The following is an 18,253-nucleotide window of genomic DNA, read 5'->3' as shown; positions in this document are numbered from 1 at the left end:
TAGAATCAAAAACAAGACTTCTCCAGTCGTACCAAACCCTGCATAAGTAAATCACCCTATTTGAAAATATTGTACTTTGATTCATTGTCACTCATGCTGGAGACCAAAGATTGTCTGTGGATTTCAAATTAAATTGTGAATCTCATCACAATTCTTCAAGATTGAAGGCAGCTTATTTCCTGATATGCTTGCTAGTGACATTCTGCCACTCCTAACCATATACCCCTTATCTTATCTGTATCACTTCCCAGTCCTGCTTTTTCTTCTTCACTTCTCTTGTATTCTTAATCAATAACTTGCTCCTTTTTCTCACATCATTTTCTGAGATCTCTTTACATTGTTGTTATTAACCCTATTTCTACCAAATCTGTTGCAGATATTTTCCCCTGTGTACAAATTGCCTATTTTTTTCAACGTTTTTAAACACAGGTGTTTTTGTGTTGTCAAATCTATCTTTTTCTTTGTGATTTCTCCTCTTTTTCACTTTTTTAAAGTTCACTCCTAGCCAGATTTCAGATACACATTTACATAGTTTTCCTCCCATGTCTGTCTTTACTTAACTCGTCTAAGAAATTATTTTGTTTGGTATATGGTGTGAGATACGAGTCTACACTTTACACTTTTTTCCCCCAGTAGTTTGTTGTCACAGCCACTCCTGGTTTTGTGGTATCTCCATTCTTGTAGATTAAATTCTTATATGTTCTAGGGTCTGTTGGGGCTTTCTGGTCCTTCCAGTTGCTTCATCAATAAATACTTGTTAGGTGTGTGAATGTTTATCTAACCCTTCTTTGGCCAGTACTGACTATTATAGCTTTATCTATGCCTTAAATCCTTGGGCCATGTCCCACCTGGTTTCTTTATTTCTCATTATTCTTGTTTTTCAAAATTTGCTAACCAGTTCTGACTGATTTTTTCTTCCAAATCAACTTAAGAATCTTATTTATTATTTAGATCTTATTATACCTCGATTGAAATTTGGAACTCCTGGTTAAGTTCCTCCAAAACAAACAAAATTTGATAAAATTTTTATTCCAATTGAATTAAACTTATAAAGGTTAGTTGAGAAGGAATACATTTCTGTTTTGAAGCCAGATCTCCCTTAAATCTCAAACTTCACAGGAATTCTAAACATAACTGAGAAAGTAGCCTTTGAGCTCTACCTGATTTTAATGAACAGGGTTTAAACTCGCATTATGAAAGGAAATTTCCAATACGTAAATGTCCCCTTTTTGGTATTTGTCACCAGAATTGGAGACGTAGAAAAATAGTTTTTTCTTTTATGTCAACTTTCACTAAATCAGAAAATACATGTTCAGGGTTAAACATATTATCACAACAGGATTTAACTAATTAATATTTATATTGTGAACAAGTTCACATGGTAAAATTTATCAGATAGATGTACTGTGTATCTGTCTTTGATTAGGGACTTCTGTTTATAAACAGAGATTGAAAATTGTTTCTTTGATTTTCTTTGATGTTCAGAGGCACCGCTCAATTTTGCACCTTTTGGAGAATGAGGCAGCTGCAGGTAAAGAGCTGACAGCTCTTGGGAGGGTTAATTAGAGCTAATTATACTTTGATTGACCTGCTTTTCCTCCACAAAGCTTAACCAAATTTTCCTTTGCAAAGTGAGGATTTTCCTTTTACATACAAACTAAAAAAAATCTTTGTTTCTTGGATTTACAAATATATATCATTTTTACACGCTTTACAAAGAAGTGTCATCATGTAAATCATAGAATCAGGGATATGGAGGGGCTTGGAAAGGACCTTCAAGATTATATAGTCCTTGAGAGCATATATTATATTAATTTGTGATGGAAATTTGTGATTTTTAGGGAAATATAAAATAGTATGCATGATTTCTAAATCTTTAAATTTTTAAAGCTATTTAGTAAAAAGCCAAGAAACAAAATTGTCAAGCACAATAAAACATAACTGTCCTTTTTTGACCTTGGTATTTTCTTTATTCTACTTAGTTTTGATATAATCTCTTTTGCTTAATAAATACAATAAAAGGATTTTTGTTTATATATAAAAAGACTATAATGAAATGATTTGCTTTTCATTATGTGGTGTTTTTCAAGAGCATGGTTTATGGTTGTTATTGTAATTATTTAAATGAAATATAGTTCTACTACTATTCCCATAAAATTGAAGCCTTTAATGAAGAACTTTCCTATGAAAGCTTCTTACCTAGTAGAATTCTCTAAGGTAATTTTTATATGTGAAATACAAAATAGCGATTTTCACTGTTTGTCAGCGCAGCTATATCATATTTATGTTAAGTGGAGCACCTGTTCATATTAGGTAGGTTTTTACTCTCAGACAGCTTCTGTTTTAATGTGGGCTGTCAAGACCCTTTGACTTTAGAAAGTTAGATGGTAAAATACTTAATATTTTAATGACAGTTCAAGAGAGCAGTAGGAGATACTAAGTAGTGTGTGATTGATTGCAGATAACAGGTATTATAAAAGATAAAAAGAGGGAAAGATCATTGTAAACTGAGGTGATCTGGTAACATTAGAGAAGGTAAAATCTGAAGTAGATTTTGAAGGATAGATGAGAACTGGGTGAAGAAGAAAGGGGAAAATTGTATATACCTAGTGGAAGGAATAATGTGCTCAGGAGCACCTTGGAGATGAGAGAATTTAGTCTGGGAAGTTTGGTAAGTTCTTGTATGGATATGGCAATCCTGTAAGGTTGTTGAATGTGCTAAGGCTGGAAAGACTGATTTGGAATAAGTAGGGGAGAACCTTGAAGTATGGAGATTGAGGATGTGTTTTATCATGTACCATTTTATGATTTACCATGTACTTAGGTTTGTTACCGAAGGTGGAATTGAGCAATATTTTGGGAAAATTGATCCTTCAGAAGTGTGCAGAATACATTAGAGTGAAGAACACAGTAGGCAGAGTGAGCACTTAGGTGATTTTCATAGTACCTACATGTGAGCAGGTAAAGACATGACTCAGTAATGTGGTGGTGAGGACAGAAACTAAGGAATAGCTGCAAATACATTGTAAATAAAGACTTCACAGTGCTTACCAACTGGTTAGGTAAGGAGGTGGAGTAGTGGGCTGGATGGACGCGTGGAGGAAGAGTAAGGAAAGAGAAAGGAGAGTGCACATTTCAGAGGCATAGAAAGTTCTGTGGATTAATTTTCTTCCCCAAGTGTGTACATGCTTAAGGGATGAATTGTAGATTCGTTCAGGAATTTCTGCAAATTACTTTGAGATCATCCATTGAGAAGAATATTATACATATTTTAATAAACCCAATACGTAAGTTAAGGAAACTAGATAGAGCTTGCTTTTAAACACTTTCCTTCAACAACCCTCTTCCTGTGGTAACCCTTAATCTTTTTCACAAGCTGTAATGGGACCAAGACCAAGAAAGATTTTCCAATGAGTGAATGTAGGAAGCTGATAAGAGAAGTATTCTTTCGGGCTTGGTAGCTTAAGTTACATTACCCTAAAACATACATCTCTTTGCAGTCTCCTTTTTCTCCTGTCAGCCATTGACATTTTGAAAGATTTACTGATTAGCTTAAAAATTAGAGAACTTCTAAGGTTAGTGATGTGGCTGTGGTAGCCTAATTATAAATGTGCAACTGCAGTTAGTGCTTTTCCTTCTACTTAAGGGAGCATTACAACTCATACCTAGGGAAGAAAAGCTTTTACATAGTCGTCACTAACATTAAAAAAGACATGCACATTATGTTTCCAAACGACTTCTCTAAAGTTCAATAACTAGTATTACTAAATGAGTGCCTCAGGAAAGCCCTTAATAAATTATCTAGTCTACCTCTCTAATCACATAGGGGATTCTGTATATTTTTTAAAAGCAGTAAGGAGGAACGAGAAAAAAACTGTACCAAGACTTGTAATCGTTTCTTCAACCCTCTTGTGAGAGTTGTTTTGATCTTATAAAGCAGGTGTTGTTATTTCCCATTATACAGATGAACAAACTGAGTCTTAGAGAATTAGCCAGAAAATGAAAAAAATCCTAGATCTGAGATTCTGACCTAGGTATAACTCATCTCACACTCATGTTTTTCATTCTATTTCGTGTTGCCTTGTGGGGAGAAAGTGCTGTATGTGGAAAACACACAGCATATTATCTTTCGCCTGAGCTTATACTGCCCTTTATGTGAGTTTATAATGCCCTTTGTCTCAACACAATCACATAGCTAAGTTCAAAGTATTTGTAGCCTATGAAGATTTTCATTAGTTTGAATTATATTTTCAGAGAATAATTTGGTCTCATCTTCCATGAAGATTCATTGTGAAATTGTGAGGTGGAAAATCCTCATTTTACAATGGGACAGTATGAGTTGAAAGCATTTTCTCAGTGTTACCAAAAAAAAGTTGTCAGAGGGGGCCGGCCTGGTTGCTTAGGGGTTAAGTGCACACGTTCCGCTTCGGTGGCCTAGGGTTCGCTGGTTCAGATCCTGGGTGCGGACGTGGCACCGCTTGACAAGCCATGCTGTGGTAGGCATCCCACATATAAAGTAGAGGAAGATGGGCACGGATGTTAGATCAGGGCCGGTCTTCCTCAGCAAAAAGGGGAGGATTGGTGGCAGATGTTAGCTCAGGGCTAATCTTCCTCAAAAAAAAAAAAAAAGTTGTCAGAGATTTGACTTCATACTTCAAGATTCCCTTCTAGTATATTTGCTTATACTGCTTGGTATTAAATAGCATAATGCTTGTGTTGATTTTTCTGATTTACCATTACATCTTAGTTTCTCTCTTTTATTTTCTTTCTAAACTGGATTAATCTCTACCTAATACAAAGTAAATCAGTGACCTGGCTGCAGCATTCACCCTGAAGCGATTTCAGACTCATGGTGAAGGACTGAGAAAATTCTGGCTCAGTTGTTACTGACATAGGAGGCTTTACAGTTATTTATTAGAAGACAGCCCAGGAGGAAAAGAAAAAAATGGATTTGTGTGATCCTGTATTGCTCAATACGACACACTGCTGCTGTCTTTTCTTACCGCTTCCTCTAAGTCATCATTTCAATGCACTAATCTTTTAAACAGCCATTCAGTGAGAATTGAGCTAGAACTTTGCTAAGGGGTCACATTTACCAACCTGACAGTTATACATTTGCAAAAGAAATAGCATGAATTTATTCAGCATCAAAACCTCTGCATCTTTTACCACCCGACTACATTTCACACTCTGTTACCATCAGTGTACTGTAATGGCTGTATAAATCCCATCCAGATTCTTCATTTAATTAACTAGCATTCTTTGAACAAAAATAAAAGTGCTGTTTTTATAGAGGAATAAAAGCTGCATGAAGTGAGTGTGAAGGAGACAAATCATCAGATTAGTTATTCTTCATTGCAGCTATGGAGAATTCTCTGCCTCTCCTCTTTCTCTTCAGTGACAATATATTTTTTTCTAGCTTGATTGAATGGAAAGCGGGGAACAGTGCACCAGCCTCAAATGGGTTTGAGTATATTGTAATGGCCACATCCTAAGCTCATGCAGGGCTGGGCACTGATGATATTGTCATCTACAAGTGATTTTTTTTTTAGCATTTTCTGTAGATGGAGAGAGAGTATGGCATAGTAGCCAAGAGCATGAACTTTCTAACTAGATTGTCTGGATTCAGATCCTAGCTTGGCTGCCTATTAGGTTTGTGATTCTGAGCAAGTTATATAACCTTTCTGTGCTTCAGTTTCCTACCTATTAAGTGAGGATAATAACAGACATACCTCGCCCAGCAGTGTGCGGATTAACTGAGTTGATCCATGTAAAACACTTAGAGTAGTGCCAGCACATACTAAGCCAGTACCTCTTGTATGCACAGCAATAGTCTGATGTGAGGTTGATCCAGCTGTGACCCTGGTGACCATTCATCACCTGGGTTGAACTGACTGATATGACTGATGTGGCTGGGTAGATGTCCCTTTATTTCCCCAGGTATTTCTTTCTAAAAGTATCCTTTTATTATAAGATAATTACTTTAAAAAATAAGGAAGTAAAGTTCTTTTTTTTTAAAGATTTTATTTTTCCGGTATGTAGTTGTATATCATTTTTTTTAGTTGTGGGTCCTTCTAGTTGTGGCATGTGGGACACCACCTCAGCATGGCCTGATGAGCAGTGCCATGTCTGCGCCCAGGATCCAAACTGGCAAAACCCCGGGCCGCTGAAGCGGAGTACACGAACATAAACACTTGGCCATGGGGCCAGCCCCCAAGAAAGTAAAGTTCTTTGAATCCAGGGCACAGTAGGCAGTTGTTGGCCAAATTCTCCATCCTGTACCTGCTGTCAGATTTAGCTTTCTAAGTCACTGTGTTCTCATATCAATTTCTGCTCAGAAGGCTTGAAGACTTCCCCAGGTACAAGGGTTTTGGCTGTCATGCCATTTCTACCAGAGCCTGGCCCTTTCCCTCCCTCTCCCCAACCTTTTTTATCCATTGCTCCCCTGTAAGAAGCATCTACTCCAGTCAAAATTAATCTGGTGCCATTTCTCGAATGTACCACATTCCTTCTTGTCTCTCTTCATTTGTTCACGTTGTTCTTTTTGTCTAACATGCCCTACTCTCTTCCTCCACTTATGTAAGTCATACCTAATGTTCTAAGCTGAGCCGGAAAAGGGAAGGTATCCTTTACCCCCTTTGTATTGTTTATCACATAACATGATTGCAGTAGCTGCTAAGTAAATGTTGTTAATGATGATGAACTATTCTGTTAACCCTACTTTCAAACTGTATTTGGAATCTAACCACTTCACACCATCACCACCACTGTAACCCTTGTCCAAGCCACAATTATTTTATACCTGTCCCCTTCCTCTTCTCCCTGCTCTACCATTGCCGACCCCCTACAGTCTACTATCAACATGGCAGCAAAAGTAATCCACTTGAACTTTAATTCAGATCATATCACTTCTCTGCTGAGAACCCTCCAATCACTCCCCATCTCGTCCTGAGTAAAACCAAAGTCCTTACAATGGCCTACAAAGCCCCTTAAGATCTACCTCTCCATCGCAACCCCATTCCTGCCTTCACTCCTGTTACCACTTTGCCCTCACGTCCTACCACTCCCTTCCTGGCTCCTACTACTCTCTACTTCTGTCAGACTGGCTTCCTTGCTGTTCTCTGAAGATGCAAGGCATAATCCTATCTCAGGGCCTTTGCACAAACTGTTCTATCTGCCCAGAAAGCTCCTCTTTGGGACATATTCATGCTCCGTCCTTGCTGCAGGTTTCTGATGAAATGTCTTCTCAATGAGATCCTCACTGACAATACCTAATTTACTGTCTCTCTCCCCAAACTGGAGTATAAATTCTGGGGGACAAGAGGGAGGATTTTTTGTCTATTTTGGTAGGTGCTCTATTAATATCTGAAAGAGAACAAGACACGTAACAAGTACTTAATAGTTATTGAATGTATGGATGAAAAATTGACCCTTAAAAATATGTGCATATTCCTAACCCTTCCTTCACTTCAAATGTATTTAGGCTCAAACAAAAGCAAGTGTTCTATAATAGCTCTGAGAAAATTAAAATAACCATAGTTGAGTATTAGCCATGACAATTGGAGCAGAAAGTTCCATTGCAGAGAAAAGAGATTTCTGCATCAAGTAAAGAAAAAAAAATGGTTTACAGTATAATCTGCCATGTTAAATCATATTTGTGTCTTAGGGGACTGTCATTGACCCAGCACCAAGATTCATTTTGAGAGAGCAAGTGATTTTGGCCATCTAAGATGGAGAATATAGCTAGTATATAAGAGGGTTTTGTCATCTAGTGGCAGAATAAAATGGTGAAAAGAGCATTAATGTTGGAGTCAGGCAGACTTGGGTTTAAATTCTTGGCACTACCATGTGTCCTTGGGCAGGTTATGTAACCTCTCTGAACCTCTGTTTGATTCTGGATAAAATGGTTTTTTATAATGCCTTTCTTTCAGTGTTGTTCTAAAGGTTAAATGAGAGAAGACACGTGAAGCACCTGAGACATAACATGTGTTTAATAAATGTCTTGTGAGCATTACATCCTATAGAAGTAGCTATATATTTTGCTACTGAATTCTACCTTTTGGCTTAAATCAAAAGGGAGAAGTAGCAGGTAGACTGATATCTAGAGTAAGCGTTTGCTCCTGGGGCTTGTCATGGAGAAGCCCCACAATGCTGTAAGTCTCGCAGCAGTATCTGATGAAGCCACAAGAGCACTCCTGGAATGTGAGCCCGACCACCTACTTGCATTTTGCAGAAGCCTGCTCTTTTTACCTTTTGAACCAATTCTTATTTTTCTGTTTTCCATTTTCGATTCTCTTCTACTTCCCTTATCTTCAAAATGTTATGCTAGGTGTGTGCAGTTGGAGATTCCATACTGAAAATTATCCAGGAAATTAACCAAGGGAAAGTCAGATCAGGCAGCTACTCTACGTAATAAAATAACATGAATATTAATGTTCAAATTGAGACATGAGGAACATAGGTGTATTGATTAAGTTTTGGAATTAAAACTTCCAGAGGGCAGAAAATATTTTATTTAAACCACTGAAGTATTTTTTTAGCTGTTTTTTTAATTAATGACATTAATTTTGAAATCTTTAGGAAACCAAAGCTGTAGTTGAAGAAACAAGAGCCCTGCGAAGTCGGATTCATCTTGCCGAAGCTGCACAGAGGCAGGCGCACCGAATGGAAATGGACTATGAAGAAGTGATCCGTCTGTTGGAGGCCGAGATTACAGAGCTGAAGGCTCAGCTAGCTGATTATTCTGACCAAAATAAAGTAAGCAAAACAGTCCTCTCTTCTAGTTACCATGGTTTCCTTGCCGTCGTCATGTATCCTGTTTTCATTTTCTTTTCATCTGCACTTCTAAACTAGGTCGGTGTTTGTCTTCTATTATTCAATGATAGGATGATGTATCCTGATGGGGGTCATGTAAAGGTTGTGAGCCTCCCTTTATCCAGATAGCGTTGGAATGGAAAAGCATGTGCCCCAAATTTATTTGGGTCATCGGTCAACATTGTACAGCTCAGGCGTTAAGTCCTGGAACTGTTTAGCATTTCATGGGTTACATTGGTTTTCTCCTTTTGTTTCAAAACTTGCTAATTTGTCTTATGGGGACAGGAGGAGGAGGACAGTCTAGGGATGGGTTTTGCTCTTTGGTTAGAGCACTCAAGAAAGTGTGAAGGTTAAATAATTTTTTGCCCAAGGCCCAAGATAATTAATGGGAAGAAACTGAGTGTGAATTTAGTTTTAATGGAAGATATACTACATTAGCCTCCAATTTCAACAACAAAATACTGAATGCTTTTCAGAAGGCAATGTAAACTTTTTTATGTGTATTTTTTTGTTATGTGATTTTTTTTTTATTCAACACATGCTGTGTTCATTGAATAGTCTTCAAAAAACTGTAATAGGTACATTTTTACTTCACTGAAATAAGGTAGAAAATTAAATAAATTGAAACAGATATTTTATAACTTCGTAGAGTTCATTTCTAAACATAACGGGTGGTTATATCTCTAGTCAGTTTTCAAGAGAACATAAAGCAAATTTGAATAATTTATGACTGTTTATTTAAACATAAAAGAGTTAAATTCTTTAAATATACCAAGTAGAAGTGAAACCAGTTTTAGAAAAGGAAAATATAAAGAAAACCTGAAATTTTTTTGGTTAACTGTTAAGAGTCACTGCTTTCTCACTTCTGTCCATTTAAACCAATTTGAAAAGAAGGCTGACGTTCCTGTTAACTTTTGATAATACAAGGTCAAGGGGAAAACGTATTATTTAGAAAGCAACCATACTTACGAATATTACGTACATTTACTATTTTTTGACCCACTGTTTACATTCTGAAAACAAATACACATGCTTATGTGATGTGAGTAACTTTAACATGATTCTGAAAATATTTTGGGAATTATCAAAATATGAAAAGCTCTTTTTTATAGTAACTATAGTTACTTTTGGAGGGAAAATGAACAGTCTTTAAAAATACTTTTCCTTTTAAATAATATTATGTTCAAGGAGTTCACATGAATTTATTCCATGGTGTTTTTTTAGGAGTAAGTTATTTGTAGTTCTCTCTTCCAACTCATAGCTGAGAAACATTTTTGTCCTAAGTTGTCTGATAATATAATTAATTCAGCTCTTCTCTTTTTTAGCATAACGGGAATCTCAGACCATCTCTTAATAAGACCCTAAGCTAAGCCCTTAACCTGTCTCTGAAAACAACCTTTTTTTTCCCCAAAGAAGCGATATTAGACATGGCCATCTCAACATTTTGCAACCCAAAACCAGTGGAGAAAGAGAAGGAAACATTTATTTTTTAATTGTTTGAGATTGCTTGAAGAGACATTGACCAAGATGTTATAGAGTTGGGATTCAAATATTCATTTAAAAACACAGATTCTTTCTGTAACAACGCTTTTATTTTTCATTATAATTTTTCCCTTATCTATTTATTCTCCCTTTTAATTTTTTTTATTCGTTTCCAGCGTAACAAATAAAACATTACCAGTACCTTTGAAAACCCACAATGTCCCTCTCCAATTGCATCCCCCTTCTTGCTCTCAGAGTAAACTGCTTTCCTGGATTTAGTGTTGACCAATTTCTTGATAATATATCCATCAACAATATGTTGTTTAGTTTATCCTGTTTATCAACTTTATATAAGTATACTGTATGTATTTTTCTGACTTGCTTTTTTCTTTTTTTTCCAAAAGATTTTACTTTACCTTTTTCTCCCCAACCCCCCCAGTACATAGTTGTATATTTTAGTTGTGGGTCCTTCTAGTTGTGGCATGTGGGATGCCGTCTAAGCATGGCCTGATGAGCAGTGCCATGTCCGCACCCAGGATCCTAACCGGCAAAACCCTGGGCCACCGAAGTGGAGTCACAAACTTAACCACTCGGCCAAGGGGTCGGCCCTGACTTGCTTTTTTCACTCAACATTTTATTATTGCAATTCATCTACTTCAAGTTTATAGCTAGTTCATGTCTTTTCATTTCTTGTTTATCCTCCATTGAATGGATGTACTATATACTACACTATATTTATTCATTCTGTATTTGATGGACAGTCCAATTGTTTCTGTTTTCTTCTGCTATGAATGATGTTGCTAAAAGCATTTTTGTATATATATCCTGCTCCACACGTGTAGCAGTTTCTCTTGGATTCATATCTTGGACTGGAATTGCTAGGTTGAAGGATGATTGATCAACTTTACTAGGTAATGCCTAATTGTTTGAAAGTGCTTGAACCAATTTTTATTCCCACCATTAGTGAGTAAGAATTACGTTTACCCCACATCCTTGCTGACACTTCGTTTTCTTTTACTTTTAATTTTTATCAGTCCTAGTAGGTGTCATAAGTGTATCTCATTGTGGTTTAATGTGAATTTCCCTGATTACTAATGACTTTGAGCCACTGATGTGCTGGGACCAGCTGGCACAGGCTCACAAGAGCTGATTGTGTGCATGTCTTCTCAACTCCATGTTCAATGACACCATCTTGGTCACTTGAAATTAGCCATGGTTGGATTATTTATACCCCAAACATTATAAACTAGCACTTTGCCCCCTGCCCCAGATAGATAGTTGAGCATATATTTATGTATTTGTTAGCCATTTATGTTTCTCTGTGAAATCTCTCTCCCTGTCTTTTAACCATTTTTCCATTGGGTTATTTGCCTTTTCTTATTGATATGTCGTTATTGTTCATATGTTCTGGTTACTAATCCATATTAAGTTATATGTTATTAAAATCTTCCCTGGAATTTATCGCTTGCCCTTTACCCAATGGTGAATTGGGTGAAAGATGTTCTTTAATTTTCATGTAGTCAAATCTATTGATCTTTTCCCTCATGTTTCTTTTTAGAAGTTCTTCCATTCCTAAAGATGTAAAGATATTCTTTTATATTTGCCTGTAAAAGTTTTAAAGTTTTGATCCACCTGTCATTGGTTGTGGCATTGTATGGGGTAAGGATTCATTTTATTCTTTCTTTCTTTATTTTAAATGAATAACCACTTATCCCAGCACCGTTTATTCAAAAGCATCTTCTTCCCTAATTGATCAGCAGTCATATATCAAGATTTCATGTGTGTTGATCTTTTTGAGGGCATTCTATTCTCTTTCATTGGTCTATTTGTATATTTCTGTGCAAATAACACAGTATGTAGATTACTATATGTTTTACAGTAAGTCTTGTTTTCTGATCACTCTGCCTAGTTCTTTGTCTTTAAAAGTGTGTTGGCTACATGATCTTTTGGTCTTTTATACTTATTTTAGATTCAGCTTATAAGTTCCCCCAAAAATTCATCAAATATATAGATTAATTCGGGAAAATTTTGCATATTTATGATTGAGCCTTTATTTATAAACACCACTGAGGCACAGAAAGGTTAATTGCATTATGGCCAGAGAATCTAATCTATAGGATAACAACTCCAAAATGTGTTGATGGTTGCTTCATGACTTACTGTATGGCTAGTGTTTACAAATGTTCAAAGTGAGCTTTGAAAGAGTTTGCAGTTGTTTAATGGATTGTTTTATATAGTCCACTAGATCAGGGTCGTGAAGTGTGGGGTTCACTTCTTCTCTAGTCCTGTTGATTTCTTTGTCAGAGAAGTGTGTTAAAATCTCCCTTGTGGTTTCTTTTTTAAAATTTTCTTTATATGTTTTGAAGTAATATTTGTAGCTGCATGCAAGTTTGGAATTGTGTTGTCATCCATTTTGAAAATGTTGTGATTCTTCAATCTAGCCATCTTCTCTTCCCCTTAATGCTTATTTTTTTTTTTTTCCTTTTTCTCCCCAAAGCCCCCCAGTACATAGTTGTAATTCTTCTTTGTGGGTCCTTCTAATCGTAGCATGTGGGATGCTGCCTCAGCGTGGTTTGATGAGCAGTGCCATGTCCGCGCCCAGGATTTGAACCAACGAAACACTGGGCAGCCTGCAGCGGAGCGCACAGACTTAACCACTCGGCCACGGGGCCAGCCCCCCTTAATGCTTATTTTTGATTGATATGAAGATAGTTACACCAGCTTTCTTTCAGTATTTACCTATGTACTTTATCCGTCATTTTACTTTCAGCTTTTCAGTGTCCTTATATTTTAATTGCATATATAGTAAAAAACATGAGCTGGATTTTCCCTTGTTTTACTTTTTTTTTTTTTTTTTGAGGAAGATTAGCCCTGAGCTAACATCTGCTGCCAATCCTCCTCTTTTTGCTGAGGAAGACTGGCCCTCAGCTAACATCCATGCCCACCTTCCTCCACTTTGTATGTGGGACGCCTACCACAGCATGGCTTGCCAAGCGGTGCCATGTCCACACCCGGTATCCGAACCAGCGAACCCCAGGCCACCAAAGTGGAGCGTGCGGACTTAACCACTGTGCCACCGGGCTGGCCCATTTTACCAGTTTTTGACCTTCAATTGGAAAGATCTTTCCATTTACACTTGTATTTGCTAATGCACTTGGCTTCATTTCCGCCCTCTTCTTTTGTACATTTTGTTTATCCCATGTTTTCTAGTTGCTTTTTCATTTTTTGCCTCTTTTTTGGATTGATTCAGATTTCTCTGAAATGCCCCCCCCCCCCATGTCATTTCTTTGCCTCTGCTGGTTTAGAAGTTATACACTCTCTTTCTAATTTATAATGGTTATCTTGGAAGTTTTAACATTCTACTTTAACTTAAATTATAAACTAATCATTAGCTTTCTTCTTCTTTTAAATATTATAAGAACTTTAGAATGTAAATCCAATCATCCCTTCCTACTTAATTTCTATTTTTGTCTGTGTTTTAGTTCTTTCTTGGCTTTTAACACCATAAATTAGACACTATTACAGTTTATTTAGTGCAGTCCACCTTTGTTTAGATAGACCCCATGCTTACCATTTTCTTTGTTTAACATTCTTTCTTGCTTCTCAGACCTTCTTGCTAGAATTATTTCCTTTCTTCCTGAAGTACATCTTTTAGAAATTTGTTTAGTGAGGATCTATTGGTAATAAACTCTCTCATTTTTGTTTGTATGAAACATCTTTATTGAACTCCTGTTCTTGAAATATATTTTTTGCTATATTTAGAATATTAAGTTGGCATTTAATTTCTTTCACTTTTTATTTCATGGTTGTGATATCAGCTGTCAATCTGTCATTTGTTTGCAATTCTGTTGTTTCTTTCGAGATTATTTTAAGATTTATTTTCAATGTTCAGCAGTATAACTGTGATGAGTCATGTATTGACTATTTTTATTTCTGTTGCTTGAGATTCATTTAGCATCCTGATCTGAGGAACATCTTTTGCCATTTCTGGAAAATGCAAAGCAGTTATCCTGAGCTATTTCTTTTTCGTTCTTTCTGGTCTCTCTTGTGTAATTCAGATTGTATGTATGCTAGGTCTTCTGACTATTTTCTCCTTTCCCCCCTCCTCCTTTTGTATTTTCCATTTTTATCTTTCTGCTGTATTATGAGGAGTTTCTTTTCCTCTGTCTTCCAGTTCACCATTCTCTTTTCAACTGTATCTAATTAAATGTTAATCCTGTACATTGAGTTTCTAGTTTAATTATGATTGCATTATTTAAAGTTGATTTTTTTTTATCATCTGGATCAATTTTGATAGTTTCTTGTCCCTCTATTGTGCTTTCAATTTCTTCTTAATTATTAAAACATGTTAAATATCACCACTCTATATCTGCTTACTCCAGTGTTAGCTGTCTTCATAGAGCTGACCCTGTGATTTGTTTCCTTCAGCTGACTTTTTATTCTTGGTAGTTTATTTCCTGAAGTCATATTCATTTGACCCATTTTACATGAGAATTCTTTGAGATCTGAGTTTGGAAAATATCCGTCCAGAGAAGTTTTGTGTTTGCTTCTACCAGCCTGGGACAATTTAAATTAAATTTTCAGCTTATGAATATACAGGCCACAGAGGTAATATAAATTCTGACCTCAAATCTGTGTGAGTGGGACGTGTGGTTAGCAATTATTCAGGAGAGACTTTTTTTACCCACTCACCACAGCCAAAATCAAAACTCTGTTTACCTCTGTGAGGTTTCTTTATTCCTAGTTCACCCATTAAAGTTCTCCCATTTGCCATTTGTACCTGATGAAACCCCAAGCTGTCGGCTGCCAGAGATCAACATATACCCTCAAAGCAAATTATGCCACAATGCATTCTTACTCCAGTGGGTTCACTCGGCATCGCTATTGCTTGTCTTCGTGGAATTCTTTTGCTATCCATGGAATTCTTTTACTTCTCTGCTAGCTTGGCTTTACATTGGATTATATTACATTAAATATATGTGTATATCTTGAGCATTTTTGGTTGTGCCATGGTGGTCAGGGTTTCTGTCAACATCTGGTAAGCCATCTTGCCAAAAAACACTATAAACTAATTTAAATGTATTTTACTATAACAAGCAATAAAGTCATATGCAGCTTGTCTCATAAAATTTGTAGCATCCCTGTGCAGTTTAACTTTTAAATATGCAATTAGTCAGGTACCTCCAAGATCACAAGATGTGTACAGTAAGAGAGAAAATAAATAATATGGTATTGTTGGATATTAGTTAATAAAAGCTGAAAATAGGAGCCACTGGTGTAAAATTGAAGAAATGTGTAAGACACTCCTTTTGATATCTCTGAATAGGAAAGTGTGCAGGAGTTAAGAAAGAGAATCACAGTACTTGACTGCCAATTGCGAAAGTCGGAAATGGCTCGAAAAACTTTTGAGGCATCCACTGAAAAGCTTCTTCATTTTGTAGAGGTAAATCTTCCTGTTACATTACTTTATTCCCATTTTAAAGAAATCTATAGGCAACTGATATATAGATAATATCACAGTGTTTGGTGGCTATAGAAACATTCTCTGGGCTCAAAACAGCAACGGTGACTTAGAGTCAGATTTAGATAATGGAAAGACCAACTAACATATAGATTGTTAGGAAAATAATTGAGACAAGGTAACATGTTGCCAAAACATACTGTGTTTTAATGAACACTTTCCTAAAATTCTTGATACTTGGTAAACATGGTTTCATATTGACCCTATAAAGAAATGTTTCTATAGCTATTACATTTCTGAGTAGAATTGCATATTAATGTAATTGCTTTTTTCCCCACATAACAGAAACGCCTTTTTAATCAATTAGAGGGGAGGGGTAGGTTATACATATTAATTAAGCAAGAAAAGACATTTTAAAAAACTATCAACCTTATTTATCTCCTTCATTATCTTGTTTGTCACTAGGCTGTTCAAGAAGTATTTTCTGATAATTCTGCTTCTTTATCAAATTTAAGGTAAGAATATTTAAGTGCTTTCTGCAGAGTATGGCCACTGATTCTATTTTTCATCTGGTAATTGTGACTAAAATATTAAAATCTCTTAAATAGTCTTAGGATGCCACATAACTTTTGGATACCATTCTTTAATGTCTTGTGGAAATAGATACAAGGACACATTGGTTTTGTTTTGTTTTGTTTTGTTTTTTAAAGATTTTATTTTTTTCCTTTTTCTCCCCAAAGCCCCCCAGTACATAGTTGTATATTCTTCGTTGTGGGTCCTTCTAGTTGTGGCATGTGGGACGCTGCCTCAGCGTGGTCTGATGAGCAGTGCCATGTCCGCGCCCAGGATTCGAACCAACGAAACACTGGGCCGCCTGCAGCGGAGCGCGCGAACTTAACCACTCGGCCATGGGGCCAGCCCCAAGGACACATTGTTTTTGATCCCATCTCTATCAAAGAAATTCCTGGAGGTGTTTAACCAGTCATTGTAACCTGGTACTCTAAAATAGAGGTAGGAATCACCTATCTTGTCTTTGTCAGAAATTCTGTAAAGATGAGGTCAACGGGAAATTCTTTAAGCATCCTGTATATGAATAAAAATTACTATACTAGTCACAGGTTCATTGCTAAAGGTCAGTCTCAACCCAGCAGATCAGTTGTTATAGCAAACAGAATTTTGCAAAACATGCGCATTTAATGTTTGTTTTATTTTCAAGATTCAGTAAACAAATAAAAGAAATATATTTAGAGAATACGCCTTGATTTTGTTTTTATTCACAGTTTGTTTCTGATTTAAAATTTCTTACTAGGAGCTACAGACATATTAACGAGATTTATTTATTTCAAACTGCAAGCTTATGGTCACTTTGGTAGATGATAAAAGAGATATACAAAAGAAAGATTCCTATTTATACATTTTCAAAGTAGTTTTTTTCCTCATCTTTTAATAGCTGCCACTAGCAATGTACTTTTATTTCTAGCAATGTATGCTAGCAGAAATACAGGAAACCTCTACACTTTACTATGAAAACAGCAATTTAATAAATGAAGATGATTCATTGTATTCTTATTATATTTTAGGTTCCCACATAGCGTTTTTTAATTTAGAAGAATATCTATAGTAGTATACTTTTAAACTCATTTTAATGTAATACTTTATTTCTTCTAATGAAGAACTCTGACATTGTTGTTATCCATGTTGTTATGATGTAAGATAATTATGTGAATTTTCCATGATGATTATTTTCAGTAAGTATATTAAAATACTCAGCAATCAGACTCCTCTTGTGTGGGTTAGATGTGTCCCCCACCCCCACCCTCCAAGGTCTCATTGTGACCTTGAATAATAATTCAAAAGGTTTGGTATTAAAAATGAAGGTTAAAAATGACTGTTTAAAACCCAGAGCCTGCCCTTGCCTTAAACTGGTTTATGGAAAAGGGAAACTTTAAAAAGCAAAAATGAGCAGCTTTTCACCACCTATTGGAAAGTTAAACACAAGTAAAATTTGGTTTAGTCTTTTGCATATAGTATATCTTCTATAATAGATATTGGCCTTGGTCATTCAACGTAGATTAAAGGCTCTGTATTTGAGTTTGAGAATTGATGCTTTAGTTTCTCCTTGTGAGTTAAGAAGATGGTTCTAAGTAATGATGGTATTGTCATCAGTTTAAAATTATTTCTTTTCGGGGCCGGCTCCGTGGCCGAGTGGTTAAGTTCGCACACTCCTCTGCGGCAGCCCAGGGTTTGGATCCTGGGCGTGGACATGGCACCGCTTGTCAGGCCACGTTGAGGTGGCGTCCCACATCCCATAACTAGAAGGACCTGCAACTAAGATATACAACTGTGTACGGGGGTGGGGGGTGCAGGTTGGGGAGACAAAGCAGGAAAAAAAAAGATTGGCAACAGTTGTTAGCCCAGGTGCCAATCTTAAAAATAAATAAATAAGTAAAATAAAATAAAATTATTTCTTTTCAAGTAAAAGTTTTAGCGTGATGG

General features: G+C 36.2%; 1 protein-coding gene across 2 annotated transcripts in view; it reads left to right on the top strand.

Moving 5' to 3' along the window:
- The window catches only part of STXBP4 (syntaxin binding protein 4), a 163,715-nt gene that overhangs the window by 82,541 nt on the left and 62,921 nt on the right, over window positions 1-18,253 (top strand). For both annotated transcript variants that reach the window (XM_046675298.1, XM_046675297.1), the window contains 3 exons: window positions 8,581-8,757; window positions 15,623-15,739; window positions 16,223-16,272. In XM_046675298.1, the coding sequence (XP_046531254.1) occupies window positions 8,581-8,757; window positions 15,623-15,739; window positions 16,223-16,272 (344 nt within the window). The remainder of the gene's footprint in view (window positions 1-8,580; window positions 8,758-15,622; window positions 15,740-16,222; window positions 16,273-18,253) is intronic.

Source organism: Equus quagga, chromosome 11 (genome assembly GCF_021613505.1).
Source record: "Equus quagga isolate Etosha38 chromosome 11, UCLA_HA_Equagga_1.0, whole genome shotgun sequence".
Taxonomy (NCBI): Eukaryota; Metazoa; Chordata; class Mammalia; order Perissodactyla; family Equidae; genus Equus; species Equus quagga.
This window is presented reverse-complemented; position numbering and strand designations above follow the sequence as displayed.